The following is an 18,792-nucleotide window of genomic DNA, read 5'->3' on the forward strand; positions in this document are numbered from 1 at the left end:
CTATGTCCCTTTCTCCTTCGTAATGTGCGTGGGATGCGTGATGTGGAAAAAGGGAGGAAATTGTATAATAATAAAAACAGGTTGTAATTCTGTTTGTATGGTGACTGTATTTTATATATGTATAAATACAGAGAATAAGCAGGGGGGGGGGGAGTCCGTCGTGAAATTAGCGCGCACGTGTTCGAGAGGTTATGATAACTTCACTCCTCACGTGACTACGTGATCTGACTTCGACGAAGAAAGACCAGGATTTCCTCACTACTCACCGGACGTATACTGAAGCTGTACTTCCAGTATCGTCTGCCGATCCAGGCTGAGCTGATCGGGACTCGGTGGTGGGAACAAACTCGGTAGCGAACAGAGATGTTCACTCGACCGAAGCGGAAAACGAATAGGAGGCGGGGACGCGCGCTCGGCGCCGATCTCCCTCCAAAACGGCTCCTTTGGTCGTAACGCCACGAAAGCTGACCATGAAGACTTGGTCGGAACATACTCCCCCCGTTGGAAGTCAGAGGATCGAATTCCAAAACAAATAAGAATTAATGGTGCACAAGCGACTAATGAAATACACAAAAACCAAGCAAATAAGCAAAAAAATAACAAAAAAACAACACAACAAATAACCCAGTCAGCAAACAAAATAACATTAGTCCATCGTCAATTTCCCATCCTACATAAGCAGCTGACTAAGCCGGCAAGAAACAAACAAAAAATAGACAAACAAACAACCAAAACACCAACAAATAACCAACACCAATGCTAGGTAACAATATTGTTCAATCGTTATATGTCCCAATCTATCCTGATAGCTCTATTACAAAGCACCAATCAAACCAACAAGAGAAGCATAAAAGAAAAGCAACTCAAAAACTTAAGTTAAAACACATAAACTGAATCCACAACACAGATACAAACAACGCGCCAACTTTAATGTGGGACGTTATGAACGTTCGCCACACCGTTGCACAAATTCACTGAGTGCTGCTCGACTGGCAGTCGAGCTACTCGCCGGACTGCTCGCTTGGTGTTGCTGATGGAGGAGTAGTAGGACCTACTCCTGTGCCCCTGTCTGCCAGGGGCCGCTGCTGCATGTGCTGGTGCGGTAGCACCCTCGCTCCGGGTTGATCGACCAGATCCTCCTGCTGTTGCGCAACTAGTGGTGCGCCAACTAGGAACTGGCCAGGAGTTATGGGAGCTGGGTTGGGAAGGTCGAAAGATGTGAGGGTTAAAGGGCGCGGGTACATTGCGCTTCGGCAAGCGGAATCTTAACTGTCTTGGACGCGTAACTGTCTTGACTGGACGTCTCGCGCCAAACCAAGATAACGGATCACGACCCGTTGTGTGATGGCAATTCCGAGAATCGCTTGAAACTGTGGGCGCTTCTAGAGAGCCGCCCAATATCCAGCCGAAAGCTGTATTCATCATCGCGATGCGTCCTCCTCTGTCACCGCGTGACTTGGAGGGAACTAAAATGGTACGTTTGCCATTGCGTAACATCGCATGATAGGCGTCGCTGCCTATCACCATATCCACTGTACCGGGAATATCGAATGACGGATCGGCAAGGGGGAGATGAAGCGGCAAATGGCTCCGAATCTCGGACACGTTGCGCGATGGAAGTTGATTCGCGATCTCGGGCATGATTGCGCAATCGAGATCAACACTGGAGCCCTGATTGGGGATGCGCGGTAGAATTCGAATTACCGCGCCACTAGTAATGGACGTCCTATTTGAACCTATTCCTACCAGGTTGACGTCCATCCTTTTCGACTTTAAGGCGAGTCGCCTTCTTAAGTCTTCAGAGATGAGGTTGAGTTCGGAGCCGTTATCTAACAATGCTCGAACCCTGTGCGAACGCCCATCTCCGCCGCGAACTTGTACTTCCACAGTGGATAACAGGACAGTTCGGGCGTGAGAAGGCGATACGCGTCTCACCGAGTGTAAAACCAACGATGATTTTACGGGTTTGGCGTTCTCTGATTTCTTGGGGCTCCGATAATGTTTGGCCTTATTTGAAGGCGAAGTTTGGTATGGAGTTGAGTCATGTAACATGGTGTGATGGGCATGACCGCATTTGAAGCATCTCTGCTTTGTTTGGCACGCGTGAACTATGTGCCCTGGCCTCAAGCAGTTGAGACATAGTCGACGTTTTATGGCGTTCGACCTACGCTCATCACCGCTCATTTGGCGGAATGATGGACAGGCTAGCAGAGAATGACTTCCGCTGCAACTGATGCAGGAGGGGCGTTCCCTCCTCACATGCAGAACTGCTGCCTTCGGATTCGTAATGGTTCTTGGTCGAGGATTCGACTCGCCTTTTAAGACGAAGTCAGCATTTGCCATCGATTGGCACTGAAGCGTCAGAAATTCAATGAGTTTGTGGAATGTGCACTCCTCATGTTTTGGCGCTTGAAGCTCCCATTGTCGAACCGTGTATCGATCGAGCTTCCTAGTGATGCACATGACCAAAATGTCGTCCCAAGTGTCGACCGGAACGCCTAAGTTGGCCAGTGCACGGACGTGCATGTTAAAATCGTCTATGCAGCGATGCAAACTTGCGTAACTATTGGACGCAATTTGTTCCGCGTCCAATATTGCGCGAATGTGGGACTGAACAACAATTTTTTTATTGTTGTAGCGCTGCTCCAGAATGGACCAAGCGCGGGAGAAGGAATCATCAGATAACTCTAAGCCACTGACTACGCGATTGGGTTCTCCTTTTAGGACTGCCAACAAGTATTGGAAACGGGCGAGTTGAGAAGTTTCGCCGGCCATAGCGACCAAGAAGCGTTGTGAGAAAAGGGGCCAATTTTGGACGTTGCCTTCGAAGGTGGGCAACTCCAAACGGGGCAATTTTATTGCCGAATTTGATTGCGATACAGCGGAAATCGTGACGGCAGCGCCACCTACCGGCGACGCGCTCAGTTGCAGCTCCCGCAATCTGAGCATTTCCATACATCGTTCGAGGGCGATTAAGTATTCCGTCTCGAACTCGTCAATGACGGACTCGGAGGCCCGAGCCTCCGCTTCGTCCAGCTCGTCAATCTGAGCTTGGACCGATTCGAAATCAGACAACAGAGGTTTAATTATCTCGAGTCTGATTTTGAGCATGGAAATACTCAGATCCCCCTCCAAATGGTTCGCATTTCTCGTTAACCGAGCGCGAATGCTTTTCCGCGTATTCCGAAGTGCTTCCATTTTGGACACGACAAAAAATAAACAATGGACACGGGAAAAGAAACAAAATGGCGACCAAAAATCACAACAACAACAGAAAAATGCTAATTACGACCAACCTAGATTAGACGACGTTGGAAGACCAGCTCTAAAGACATACGGAATCGAAGGACCAAATGTACAGACTCCAGGGATGTTCAACTCGAGAGCACCCCCGAAGTCGGTTTTGTGAGATAGCTAGTGGTAAGCTTGGGCGGGACTGGTTTCCTCACGGTGCCTTCCTTCGTCGTCGGTGGTCTGGTCTCTGCTGATGTCGGCTGCTCTGCTATGTCCCTTTCTCCTTCGTACAGTGTGCGTAAGTGAGTGTGATACAGGACAAAGGCGGGAAATTGTATAATAATGAAAACAGGTTGTAATTCTGTTTGTATGGTGACTGTATTTTATATATATATATATACAGAGATCAAGTAGGGGGGACAGGGGGGGGGGAATAACAAAGTAACCACGCGTGCCCTTTGAGGTTAGCCACGCGTAGCTCAGTTGTCTGCCTTCTGGACGAAGACAGACCAAGCTTCCTCTGGTGCACACCGGACGGATACTGGAGCTGGTCTCCAAGTATCGTCACAACCCTCACCAGCCTCTAGCTGGTGATTTCGGTGGCGAGGTGGGCCCCGTAAACACCGGGGTGTTAACGCGCCAAACCGCTATTGACAACTGTCAGTTTGTGTGCCAACCGCTGACTCAGGGTGGCCAGCACAAAAATATATCGGCCAAATCGTGGGTCGTAAAGCCACGAAAGCCGATCATCAGACATAGTCTGAACAACAACAATACTCACAGATAAGCGACCATCACTTGTAGATCGAATAGATAGGTAGACACCAGCACCAGAAAAGGCACAGGATCAATCAAAACCAGCCGCCAGCCACCAGCACCAACCACAACCAGCACCAACACTACAGACACCCACGCACGGCAAACACCGACACGTGAATGAAATGGTGACTGGTGAATGAGATGGTAACAGTTTTTTAAGACCAGTCTCATAGGATAAATGGCGCAAAAAACGCTTCTGGGTTGTCTCTAAATGCTTGTTCAGACCAATTGTCTGATGGTCGGCTTTCGTGCTCTTACGACCCACGATCTGGCCGATGTTTTTTGGTGCTGGCCGCCCTGGTCAGTCAGCTGACACTAGCGCGCCAACCGTCGCCGCGTAAACAGCGTGTTTTCGCGGCTCGTAAAGTATTCATTATTTTTTCGCGGCTTTTTAAAGTATTCATTATTTTTATTTTATTCGAATTTTGTTCATACTATAGGGGATGAACGAATGAGACGACTGGCATGTTAACGCACGTGTTTTATTTATGACAGCTGACGGCAGAGTGAGTAGCTAGCTCCGAACACAATCGAGTTGGTCCCCACTTGCAGGAAGGTGACCAAACTCGACCATGTCGTATAGCGAGCCGCCACAATACGTATTATTTATTACGTATTTACTTTATTTTTATATGTTGTGATTTTATATTAATTATATATTGTAACGTGACGTTCTCCCGAGTGTCCCTTCAGTTGGTAGCGGTAGTAATATTTAGGGTGGCACCAGTGACTTTACCGCGCCAACACCATGCTCCTCTCGAGCGCACCGAGAGCGAGTCTCTCACCTGCCATCCACCGAGGAAAAAAGATCTCTCCTGTGCACGTCTCCAGGGGAAGACGGGGTCCAGAGATCCACCATCCTGCTGAAGAACCGCTGTGAGGTCGAGTGCAGCATCACTCCCTCCCAAGAGTACCAGCCCAACGTCCCCTGTATTCCTCACGCCGTTTCCGGAGAAACATCAGCCGTGAGAGGACCGCAGAGCCAGCTTCCCGACCACGAGGAAGCTGTTATCAACGAGACGATTTGCAGTCAGGAACCTCCCCGACTATATAACTGTATCCCAAGGTTAGTTCACGTTTCCATATAACCCGACCCTTGGAAGAAGAACGATGTATGCGCCCTCTGGACCTCCCACCGCGAGATCAGATAAGCGCGCGAAAACCGTTCGTTACAATATAAATTATCTCGCCTTTTTTCCTGTCTAAACCCCCCCCCCCCCTTGACGAAATCCTGGCTACGCCACTGTCTCCAACGCCCCCAGCCAAAATTTAAAAAAAAATGAAAAAACTGAAAAAAATAGTTGGTTCCCCATACTGCGCCCGTCGTCCGTCACATACATATATACAAACATATTTAGCGACAGTCGGTTTTTATATATATCCTTTATTGTCAGTGATCGATACGGCGAATCCCATATTTGAAGAAGTGTAGGCGAAACTTGTCGGTTGACCTTCCAAACATATGCATTCTCCACGTGCAAGTACACCCGAATTCGGTTTGGGAACACCCATTGTTAACACGGTCACAGCGGGAAGCTAAAGCAAAAAAAAAGAACGTGACGTCCCATACTGTTTTCCCTTAACCCTTTGAGTCCTGACGTCTTTTCTGTTGAAAGCCCATCACGCTGAAAATTTCGCCAACATTTCCAACTAGAATTATTTAGAAATCCAATAGAAAGCAGATATAAAAATTGTAGCTAATCCAAACAAACCGCGTAATCCAAATAACTACCGCTGAGGATTTCAAGTTTTGTAAAGGTGTGTCACAATCTAAAATACTCGGCAGTTATGGATTTCCATCGAGAAATTCTGTTATGGTTATAAATTCAGAAATTCCGGTGTAATCCAGTCTTTATAAACGTTGACATATGAATGACATGGATTACACCAGACCGTCGTAACCAGAGTGCCGAGGCAACGTAGAAGCGTACAGCACCATATAGATCTAATTGTTTTTGTTGAAGGGAGTGTTCCCCGAATTTACATAATACATATAAGTATTGTTTGATGTAAAGTCAATCGCGACAATTGGGGGACGCGACAATTGGTGCAAGTCCAAAAGGTTCAACGACAAAATGTACCCGAAAATTAGTGCACTGACAAAATGTATCCGCGACAAAATGTCCACGGAAATAATGTTTTAATAAAATTTTCCTATTTTAAAGGAAAAAGTAACTTTTTATTGTATTATATTTATCGATGTATGGTACTTTTTATCGTATAGATCGCGGGCGTTATTAAATTAGTATAAATGACAGGTGTTATTTATACTAATTTAATAACGCCCTACGCTTAAAAAGTATTTTTTTTTCAATTTAAATAAGTAAATATTGGTTACGACTAAAAACCCCTAACATTTAAACTAATTCAATGACATCTTAAAATGATATTCAATGAGTCACAATAACATTCGCTTAAAATGTAATTGTTCAATTTAAATAAGAATATGTTGGTGCGGTTGAGAACACCTGTAATTTATACTAATTTAATAACATCCGCGATCTATACGATAAAAAGTAACATATACATCGATAAATATAATACAATAAAAAGTTACTTTTTCCATTAAAATAGGAAAATTTAGGATTTTTGAACATTTTGTCGCATGAACATTATTTCCGTGGACATTTTGTCGCGGGTACATTTTGTCGTTGAACCTTTTGGACTTGCACCAATTGTCGTGTAACCGGTTGCGTACTGTCACTTTAATAAAACTGTTAGTGTTCGTCTTCCATGCACAAAGTATTTGAAAGGCACCTTAATAATACTTGAAATTGATCGAACGATAAAATAAAAACACCAATTTAGTTATTTAATTCTATTTATTTTATATATTTTAGTTGGTTAAATTTATAAATAAATTCAAAATCCATATAAAACCATTTCAAATAGATACCAAATGCATGTATTTATATAGCTTCTTCATTTCACACAGTAGATGACGCAACTATTACATGGCGCGCCAGAACTTCCAAAATTTAAACAATATAAAAAATATTCAGGAAAACTACCGAGTGACTTGAAAGAGCTATAACTTTGTAGTTACGTGATTATTTAAGGAGCTAAAAATGAAATGATTAAAAAAATCGTTTTAGGATTTCATAGAAAGAATTTTTTCGAGTCAATAAGAAATGCCCCACTATATGTGATATATTTACATTTTTTTTTTTATTATATTTCAGGAAAACATTAAAAATAAAATTCTAAGATTTCGTATGTGGTTTTCCGTCGCCAGAAAAAACTGAAAAAAAAAGAAGAAAAAAAATTGGCCACTATCAAATCAACGATAGATAGTCTCAATCGTTCGAGAACAAAAAAGTCGAAATGAAAATATTGCATATATTGCATGGAATGATAGAAATAAGAGAAACGTTTTGATGAATCAAATTGTTCAGACACTCCCTGAAACGACATACACGTCATTTTGTACCGTTCTCACAATAACTACTTGCACATGTTCAATAATGAATTTTTAATATCTAACGTTTGCCATTGTTCATACTTCTAATAGGAAAAGGCTTAAATGAAGAAGCTGCTTGTAATTGAATTTGGTATGCTAGCGGATGTATTTTGAAGCCATATAGTCTGGAAACAAACAATCGTCCAATTAAAAAATACGTTCATTATAATAATACGTTCTAATAGAAAAAAGATAGAAAATAATAATCACCGTGGCACAAATTGATTTACAGCTCTTTTCGGACGATATTCGGGATGCACCATGAACAGCATGTGCGGAAAGCCAGTGCCAAAGTAAGCACCGTCTGTGTGCTGGTGACGTGAAGATTTCGGAGTATACACGTCCATGCATTTCGGACAATACGATTTCACCATCGCCTCACCCGGTACATCCGACAAACCTGAAAAATACACCGACGGAAATTAGCAAACGCTACCCTTTTATATTATTACATATATGTACGTTCTCGTCAATTTACCCAGCGGTAACATAGGTTGAGATTCGCAATACACTCTTGGACAATGTCCGAATTCACCAGCCTGATATTTTTCTAGCATTTGTCCTATGCCCCTGCAAAGTTCACAATACATTATTACTTAATTATACATGAATACATATGTACGTATGACTGGCCTAAATTATTGCAATTCGAATTCTTTATGCTAATAACAAAACAATTTTGAGTACAATTTGAAACACCAAATTAAAAGTGTTGCTCATTACATTATATGGAACCATTTTTATTTATTCTTAAGGTCCGCATTATACGTCTGCGACACGAACGGCAGCGTGCGGCCAAATATTGTTTGTAAGAAAAAAAAAACACAAACAATATTTGGCCGCACAGTATTTACATGTTTTTCAAATTCAACACAATTACATCTTATTAGAGTATCGACATATGTACATTCGAATCATCATCCCAAGACTTACTTAGGTATTTTAATACATATAATAAGTTATTAAAAGTACATTTTTGAGTAGATTAGAAGTGTCGACTAAACGGGCTTTCCCCAACGGGTAAAAGTTTTGTAGTTGTTCAAAAATACTTAATGCAAGATAAAAAAAAAAAAAAATAATAATCGTTACCTACTAAATCACGAAAAATTGTTTCAAAGGACCTTCGAGTTCCTTGAAATTTCACGAATCGGCATATGATTAATGTTTTGATGGTTAAAGTTAAACTTAAACAGTTTCAACATACTCTTGTAATATTTATTGAAATGAGCATTGTCTTGTAAAATCCGAAGTCTTATTTTTATGGGCCTTTACTTGACTTACAACATTTGATGGTGCCGGCGAAACGACACAAAAATGGCATTTGCCAATTGATTTTTTTTTTTGAATGATCATATTATATATTTTTCTCTCGCAAAATATCATTGTTTCCTTATTAGTACGAAGTATTCGAAAGTTCTTATGAAAGAGTTTGTTATTTAGGATTAAATTGGCGTATCTAATATTTATTTATTAATATGTTAAAGGACGCGTACAGATTTTTGTCACCACACATTGAATACTTTCGTTTTATTAACATACGAATATTTTGTGGATGTACATTATGTTGTGGAATCATGTATTCGAGATACAGATGCCGATACCGATTTTGAGAACATATGTAAATAAGAAGACATACTTATTGGTCAAAATGTATCGGGCGTGGATGAGACCGTATAACATTTCTGCAGCCTGCTCGATTAAATCTGATTGATTAGGATTATCATCTAAGTCATCGTCTGAAACACAATATGAAAACATTAATAATAAATTTCAAGTATAGTTTGATCGCCTTCGAGAAGCGTCAAAAAAGTCGTTCAAAGGTAATGATGCTATTATCAAAATTCACATCATGTATTAGACATTATTTTCCAAATTTAATAACTAAAAATGTTCAATCTAATTTTACAGCTTCGAATCGGCGAAAATTCCTCACTGAATGCTCAGTTAGTATATTTTTTAAATATTTCACCACGTTTTTGGAGAATTTTACGTTTAGTGGATTCACCGGTGAGAGTACCGATAAGGCGGTCGATTTTCGAGCCGGTCAAAGGCGACGAACTCTTCGATGAGGATTAAATTATTGCGAACTGGAACAGTTTTATCATTGGGTATTATTAATTACCGTTACTTATGACCGTCTCGATCGAACGCGATACAAAACGAGTCATCTGCATTGTACGATAACGGGGAGTCGACTGTGTCGGTATTTTGAATGGAATTTTGTAATAAAAAAGTGCATCGGTCTTGGATTGAAAATAATCTGTCTCGTCATTCAGTATTAGCTCATAATATTAATCTGTGAGTGGTGGTGGCATCGTAACAAAAGTTGAAACGACGACCAAAAGGATAAGGGGGTCCCCAGACGAGTATGCGAAAGAAGGAGCGTGAAGAGTCGAGTGCGAGTGGGGAAGGTTAGAATCGTAATCGTAATCGTAATCGTAATCGTAATGGTAATAGGAAGCGAAGCGAAGCGCTCACCGGGCTCGAGGTCTAGGATCATGTCGATGGCCTGGCGATAGTGCGGCACCTGCTCGTTCAGACCCGTCAGATTGAACTTGTCCTGGATGTAGTCTTCGTCCACCTGCACACAACATATGTAATCAAACACAACCGCGACAATAGGAAACCGCCGACCGTTCGGTGACAACCGCGGACGGGGGGAGGGGGGGGGGGGGAGAGGGGGGCGGGGGAGACTGACCTCGCAGAAGAATTCGTTGCCGCGGAGTCCGCAGAACCAGGAGATCCACGACACTTCCTCGGAGCTGCTCATTTTCCTGGAACAGACGTGGACGGCGTGAGAGAGTGAGAGTGCGCTGTCGAGTGTGAGTGTGGGAGTGGGAGTGGGAGTGGGAGTGAGCAGTGCGTCGTACACGCGAGCGGGGAGCGGGGAGCGGGGGACGGAGGGAGGGGAGGGGAGGGGAGGGGAGGAGGGCGCGCGCGCGAGAGCGAGACGGCGGTGCGCACACGCGGTCTCACTCGCGAGACGGCAGCGGGGTGGAGGCGGGGTGGGGGAGAGAGAACGATACCTTTTGAGGCCGCGCTGAGCCACGCTGGGCGAGTCGCGCCGGCACCCGCCACTCAGAGCGCTCTGCCAATGGCCAGTGACCGTTCACCACACGCCGCTCGCCAATCGCGTTCGCCCGATCCGCTCGCTCCGATCGCTCCGATCGCGACGCCGACGACCCTTTTCGCCACGCCGCGCTACTCCCTGCCACTCTCGGAATATTTCGTGTCCATCGTACACACCTTATATACATATGTACACCAGCTGTATTTCCCCCTTTCGCTCGGTATTTGTAATATAAACCGCTTAAACATGACTAAACTAATAGTAAACATTTTATTAAATTTATATTTGAACACTCATTTATATGTCACGAACAAACAAACATATAATAAGTCTCTTATAAATAATTATATTATGGAGGATGAACGAATGAGACGACTGGCATGTTAATGCACGTGTTTATTATATGACAGCTAAAGGCAGAGTGAGTAGTGGCTCTCCGAACCCAGCCGAGTTGGTTCCCACTCGCAGGAAGACAACCAAACTCGACCATGTCGTATAAGCGAGCCGCCACAATATGTATACCAGAATCCGGCGCCCGTGCCCCTTAGGGCTTCGCTCCCAGCGCAAAGGCGGCTTCGCCCTTGGTGCCTTTGCCGCCGGGGACTTCGAATCGAATTATTTGTTACCCAATAAACGAAGGATTCCTATATACAAAGTCTCTTTCGAAATTATATATTTGATTTATTGTCCCGCACACTAGTCTGTATGGAACCAAAGCGAACATGTTATGGAGGATGAACGAATGAGACGACTGGCATGTTAATGCACGTGTTTATTATATGACAGCTAAAGGCAGCGTGAGTAGTGGCTCTCCGAACCCAGCCGAGTTGGTCCCCACTCGCAGGAAGGCAACCAAACTCGACCATGTCGTATAAGCGAGCCGCCACAATGTCAAACATTGATTTTACTAAAAATGTATTCACTTCTTCAGCTCGAGGCTGCGACCGATCGTTCTTCAAGTATGATCTTGCAAAAGTTACATATCGAGCGTATATTTAAATGTTTCTTTGTCCGTACATAGATAACCGTGGCAAAAATCGGCCATTATATGGAACTCGCAGTGAAAGAGATTTCAGTCGAGAAAAAATTCGAGTCGTGTCTCGAGATTTTTGTTTTTATTGTAGGAATATAGCACAACTTGTGCTATTATGAAACTAGGTCGATGATATCACCTATTTCTCCCATCGAACTCGAGCTGTACAAATGATATCATCGCGTTCTGTTCGAACACATAAAGTCAATCTTGGCCCGAGTACCTTCGTCCGAACTAGGACAAAGACACCGTCGACTCGCTCCAGATACGCAATCACGAGTACACGGGAACTCCCAAGGAGCCAACTAACTACGCATCAAACACAGCACACAAAGGAAGACCTCGACGAATCTTCCTGAACTCGATCTCATCAGCTGAGTTACGCATTGCATAATCGACGACTATCGCATCGTCCCCAGATGCCAGTGAGCTTCAGGAACACGATCTGATTCGCTCCCTCGAATCGATTACCTACTTCGTCATACATTCAATAACAACTGTATTGATCGAGCGATATAGATCCTCTTCAAAACTCAACTGAGTTTCCATAGGCCAGGAAACATCGGTCGAAACCTATCACCCATCCGCCCTATATTATGTTTGTGCTATGGGGGATGAACGAATGAGACGACTGGCATGTTGATGCACGTGTTTTATTTATGACAGCTGAAGGCAGAGTGAGGTAGCAAACTCCGAGCACAATCGAGTTGGTCCCCCACTCGCAGGAAGGTGACTAAACTCGAACATGTCGTATAGCGAGCCGCCACAGTGCTTTCAATCTATCCATGTTTCCTCCGTCGGAAATCTAGGTGCTCGGGGATGACAATATTTTAATTCAGAATTGATATATCTACCGTTTCCGATATTGATATACATATCTGCGTTATTATAACGAATTTATGCTTCCAAGGAGCACACGTAGATACGCAAATAAATCTGGGCGATGGAGTAGAGGTAATTTCACCGACTGCTACTGCTGCCTACATAAATGAATTTTATTTCATGGAAGTGGATTTACAGACGATTTATACCAGTAAAAGAGGTGAATTTTTCTCCCTTGAAAAAATGTAAAATATATTGAAATAGGATTTAAAAAAAAACTGTTTGACTACCTAGGTGCTAAGTATATAAATGTATAGATGGTGAGGTAAGTAATCACCTATTTAATTAACTAGTTGTTTCGCCCGGCTTAGCTCAGTATTTTTAATATTAACAGCTTAAACATGGCGAATCTAATAGTAAATATTAATTTGTTTTTTTAATAAATTTATTTGAATCGAAAAAATAAATATATCGAATCGAAACGTCGTCATAGAAAGTTTGATTTGTTTTCGATGTTACCAACAAACCTTACATATATACATAGTGACAAAGTCTCTTTCGAAATTATATATTAGATGTGTGCGTTGAAAATCGGTGACAAAAATGGTAAACGGACTACTAGTCATATGTAAACCAGTCACAGGACAACCGGTCACGCTAGATCGGTCACACGTGATCACCCGTCACACTAAAACTGGTCACACCATAAAATCGATCACGATAAAACTGATTGACCGAATTTAGGGTGTGACCAGTTTTCTCGTGACCAGTTTTAGTGTGACGGGTGATCACGTGTGACCGATCTAGAGCGACCGGTTCACATTTGACTAGTAATCACCGAACCGACAAAAATGATATAGAAACAAATATCGATATCGTTGTGGCCAAAACCGTCAGTCGTTGTTAAGTTTGTTGACGGTTAGGTCGCACTGTCCTGTCGCACCGTCATGTGCGAAGAGTTTTCTCCTCCTTTGCATTCCCGCCGTCGAAGATCGTCCCTCTTTTGCAGACGAGACTCGTTTGGTAACATTTTTCTTATTTGCCCAAAATTATGTTTTTCTATGCATGCAAAATTAATCGACGTACATATGTACCATACATACATACCTACATAACTTAGAATTTGAATGCAAGACTTCAACCAGGGTAAATGGCTAAATGAGCGTCTCTGTGGGTGAAAAACACCCTAAGGGGTAATGATTTTATGGAATTATATTTCCCAAATATATACGATGTAACTATTTAATTTCTAAAATGAAACATAAAGAATATACACACTAATGCACCTTGCACACTAATGGCTAGTGCCATTTTTAATTATCATTCCTCTACACACTGACACGGATGTCGTTCTCATTTTTGAAAGCAGGCCCGAACTCATTTTCTGCAATAGTGGCGCATCCAATTTTTTTCAAGAGAAATGGGTGATGACATTTTGTGCTTCTACATACACATGTGCCCATAATTACGAAAGTGGTCCAAGTCGAGAAAAAAAATTATTTTTAATCAATTACATATCACAATGTAACCGATATTAAACAATAAAATCGACTTTCTTTTCCTGACCACTCACAACCATGGGCACATACATATGTAGTTCGACCCAGCACTCAATATTATTTTAGAAAATGAGTTCTCAACCTGCCATCAGAAATGGAAATACTACATATCTATGGACATATGTTTTTTTATAATGTAATTAAACATACATATGTATCTACATAAAGTTTTTCTCTGATCATATTTTTTTACAGTACCGGATCGATCTGGAAATGAAGATAAAAACAGTATAGAAGATGATCATAAACGGTATCTTATATTCTTTATTAAAAATATTTCATTTCGGTTATACATGTACATATACATATATGTATGTAATTGATAACTTACAGATACTTGGAGAAACTTAAAAATGAATCCGACGCATGGAAACAATTATACAAATATAGAAAGAGCAAAATTCAAGATGTCGAACGGTTTGTAAAATGTAATTTTATATAAAATAACGTAATAGGATAAATGACTAAGTAATACTATTTTCAGGAAATTTAAAGAATCTGAAAAATTACAGATATTAGATGACAACACTTTGAATTCAATTTTGTCCAATGATATAAAGGAGTTCCTTCGAAACAAACCTGAAGTCGATGAGATTGTTAGAGAATCAATTGAACTATGTGAGGAATTCGAAATCACTAAAGAACTATACAATAACCTCTTGAGGAGTAATGAAAGAATCACAGAATATGTCAGAAAAGGCACCGACTGCATCATCGAAAGCATTTGTAATGACAGCTTGTCGACAAATATTTGAGAATAGATTGGTGTATTTTGATGTCGTTATAAATTGTAAATAATTTGAATAGATATAATGTAATAAAAAAGGAAAATAATGTAGTATTTTGTTTATTCAATAATATTTACATTGATTACATGCTAAAAAAAAGTTTGTTGTACTATTCATTACAGTTTTCATGAAGTAAAAAAAATACATTTTATCAATAGAATCTTTTAAATTGTTGGTAGAAAAACTACTGAGCTGTTGAAATGTCATAAAAGCATACGTACATATGTACATATATAGCGAAAGGGAGAGGTTGATTCTGAATCATTAAGTATAATATACATATGTATGTATGTAATTAGGAAAATTTTATACACTTTCAACAATACATACAATCATACAAAACAAAAGTCGTGGAAACTGTCACTCTTGATCATATTCTGAATAAGAAAGTCGACAATCCTTTAATTACAAATTTACCGAAAATTCTGTCCTAATTAATAATGTGATTAGAAATTTTAATGAACATCTAAAAAGCTTGTAAATTTTATTTTAACTCTCGGTCATTTCCAATAAATGTCTTTATAAATATGTACCACATTTGACAAAATATAAATATGAAACATATCCACTTTTGTAATACATATACATATATGTACTTACCTCTGTTATATGTAAGTGCATACCAGAAATAAATGAGAGCTAAAATGCCATTTCAGTTACAAAGAAATAAAACCCTACAAATTTACATTGATTCAATTTATTTTTATACTGTACGCAAATAATACACCCGACTTTCTAGAAAAATACAATTTTTGATATTTGATACATTTTATTTTTATACATATGTATAATAAATTATCACTGTCATGTAAAATAACCGTATATATATATATATATATATATATATATATATATATATATATATATATATATATATATATATATATATATATATATGTAGGTAATTTCAATTGTAAAATGGATAGTAAGAAGTTCACGGTAGCTTCTTATTGTGCGACTTGTATTATACTAAAAATAATTTTTGGCTCTTGATTTTTTTTATCATATTCCCGTTTATCTGATTAAAGTAAGTATTGAGCCCATCATATAAACCCAATATTAATATCAACATTCTTTCGACTAGGCATTCTTTATATTTCTATACACTACACTCTACAGGTGGTAGTATCTAAACCCTGAAAGACTGCTAAAATATCACTGGCTACAAACTAATTAATATTTTCAGTAAATTTTACTGTACGAATATTAAGTTTAAATACAAAAATAATCCTGGCTAATTTGTATAAATGTCAATTTATGTAAATATGGAATATTTAAAAAAAATCATTACATATATAAAATATAGTATTCATAAAAAAATCATTGGTATCAATTTCAATATCTCAAATATTTTAATTTTAATTTAATCCCAAATAGTGAGGATACTGAGGAACATAATATTTTAGGTTGCAATTCTACATACGTAATTCAAAAATTGAAGAAAGTTTCAAATATGTATATGCATATGTATGTATGTATAACACAAATCAAACTTTTTTTACACAGTACATACATATGTACGTACATTGAAGCACAGAAGGAAGTATTGGGGTTATAAAAGTTTATTGTGTCCAAATGTATACAAAAATATATAAACGTCAACTACAACATTTAAACCACACGTCAGGATCACTCATTTAATTTTTCAAAAGTACTGAAAAAATAGTGTTCATCTTTAGCACTAGAAAATTTTATTCGTTGGGTTGTAAATAATAATCATAGCAAATTTGCATATAAAAGCGTTCACCGATATTATATTTATGTAGAGTATTTTTGATATGAAGCACCCCATTTCTCAAACCTTCTAAAACGGGAAAATTCACTCATTTAATGTAAGATAAAAACTTAAATTACAATATTTTAAGGTGACGGGTAATTTTCAATATTCATTCTATAGATACTTGCCGTAATGAGCAGTTGAGTGTGAAAAGCATCACTACGGCTAACGCTAATGTTAAAATTTGAAAGTGATTTTTGAGTATGTTTTGAGTTTTTCTAAATCCACCGAGAAAACGTTTGTATGCAAAAAAAACACTACAAAAAGTATATAAGTCGAAGTAAAAGGACTTCCGCTCACAATTAAACTTTCAATGCACAGTTTTGTTATTTCATACCATATAAGCAGTGATATGCTGCTAAAATTCTATTAAACGGCTTGCATTTATAAATTGCAAAATTATCATTATATTAATTCCAATAACAAATTCGTAATTTTTCGTATTTTGATTTTGATTTTGATATATTATTTTGATTTTTGTAAATTCATGTACATATGTATATCATCAACTTACGTTTCATAACAGCCAAGGTTTTCTTTCAATTGCTCAAAAGCATAGATGGTTCTTAAAACATGAATTGATTCGCTTTAGCGAGATTTGGTGTTCTGGAGGCATTCGATAAAAGTGAAATCAGTGTCAAGTCACAAGGAAAAATTTGTTGCTCAGACGTAATACCAGAATAATTTTTGTTTTTTGAAAAATATTCGTACAAGTTGACCGCAAGCTATCGTATTGGAGTGAATTCCAACAATCAGGAAGCTCACCCTCATATTCAGATTGTGATTGTTATAATATTTTCATCGGATATTGTAATAGTAATATGATTATGTAAATTAGAATTTTTCCGAACCTATAGCAGCACATCACTCTTTGTAAGTAAGACAACCGCACATTTGGTGACTGAATTAATTTCGAACTCGGAATGTTCATCCTACGAATGATATTGTACTCGTTAACACAACTTAGAATTTGGTTATAAGTGTGTATTTCAAATATAGACACCCTTCTCATAAGACCTCTCTGGTTTTTATATTTAACGCATACGTTACAGTGAACTTCTTATTGTCAGAGAATTTAAAATTTCGCAAGAACATATAATTTCCCTAACTGAGGTAGTGAGTATGAATCTAACAATAGAATTACAAAAATCACTTGTCAATGTTAGAGAAGCAAATGATTCGTAATGAAGTCTTTTTGTGATATTAAAATATCAAATTTACAAAAATTTAAAGTAGACAGCTATCAAAGAAATCAGATGTCTAAACTAGACAGACCTCATGTATGTAGAAGCGATGCACAACGTCATTCTTTGAAATATTTTCAGGGAAATATCACCTAAAATTGTTCTTATTATCAAAAAAAAAAAGTAATTTCGGTTGTCATTTTTTGAATACATATTCACATGGTTTATGTAATAGTGACTTAGATATTGAACAAAACACCAATGATTGTACGAATCATCTTTATTTTGTTCAATTTGAGTTAGTCGACAGTCAAAATACAGTTTGAGGTGATAAAATAATAATGAAAAAAACAAAATAATCTTAAATTTGTATTACATTATCACTTAACTTTCAAAAATTATAATTTCACTAATCAGGGTCTGTGAATATGTAATTTTCGTAGCGAAAATATATAACTATACCTAGTGAATGAATTCACCAAAACGTCAGTGTAATTAATTATACCTAATTTCACTGCTCTTACAATTTCACTGTAACACATACATAAATATACATACATATGTATATGTACATACATATGTATTGTATATACTAACAAAGACTTTTTGATATACATACATATGTACACAATTTCGCTTAATTACGTTTGAAGCTACATATGTATGTATAGTCATGCCAGTTTTTAAAAATTGGTACCTGGGAGAGATCACCTGCTTCTATTAATAATATATGTATGTATATATGTATATATACATATAGGGCTTTTTTTCCCATGTAACATGTGGTGGAACGGCGTTCCGGCACCTTTTTGTCTCAGCATTTTTTATGTTTCAAACGAATATTCTATATAATATAATTTGAATATAATCTTTTCCAATAAAAACCTTGACAAAAGAAGTGAGCTCCGGCACCTTTTTTTTTTTAAAAAAAGCCCCGTATATATATGTATATATATATATATATATATATATATATATATATATATATATATATATATATATATATATACATATATCTATATACATATATAATACAGAGAAATATT

At 38.7% G+C, this 18,792-nt stretch overlaps 2 protein-coding genes across 3 annotated transcripts; one reads left to right on the forward strand and one right to left on the reverse strand.

Moving 5' to 3' along the window:
* Positions 1-6,859: 6,859 nt before the first annotated feature.
* Positions 6,860-10,737, reverse strand: CkIIbeta (casein kinase II subunit beta). Of its 2 annotated transcripts, XM_077431209.1 has the most exons (7): positions 10,540-10,737; positions 10,212-10,287; positions 9,992-10,094; positions 9,150-9,249; positions 7,992-8,083; positions 7,724-7,913; positions 6,860-7,638 (listed from the first exon to the last, which is right to left on the reverse strand). In XM_077431209.1, the coding sequence occupies exons 2-7, from the start codon at positions 10,281-10,283 to the stop codon at positions 7,533-7,535; spliced, it is 663 nt and encodes a 220-aa protein (XP_077287335.1). In that variant the 5' UTR covers positions 10,284-10,287; positions 10,540-10,737; the 3' UTR covers positions 6,860-7,532. The 2 variants fall into 2 exon arrangements, with proteins under 2 accessions (XP_077287335.1, XP_077287337.1); XM_077431211.1 differs by lacking the exon at positions 10,540-10,737 and having other exon boundaries at positions 10,212-10,324.
* A 2,596-nt stretch (positions 10,738-13,333) lies between these two features.
* LOC143911674 (uncharacterized) lies at positions 13,334-15,524 on the forward strand. Its single transcript, XM_077430669.1, has 4 exons — positions 13,334-13,461; positions 14,193-14,247; positions 14,331-14,414; positions 14,482-15,524. Exons 1-4 carry the CDS (start codon positions 13,386-13,388, stop codon positions 14,750-14,752), a joined length of 486 nt encoding a protein of 161 aa, XP_077286795.1. The 5' UTR covers positions 13,334-13,385; the 3' UTR covers positions 14,753-15,524.
* The last annotated feature ends 3,268 nt before the right edge of the window (positions 15,525-18,792 follow it).

This window comes from Arctopsyche grandis, chromosome 5 (assembly GCF_051622035.1).
Source record: "Arctopsyche grandis isolate Sample6627 chromosome 5, ASM5162203v2, whole genome shotgun sequence".
In the NCBI taxonomy this organism is placed as follows: domain Eukaryota; kingdom Metazoa; phylum Arthropoda; class Insecta; order Trichoptera; family Hydropsychidae; genus Arctopsyche; species Arctopsyche grandis.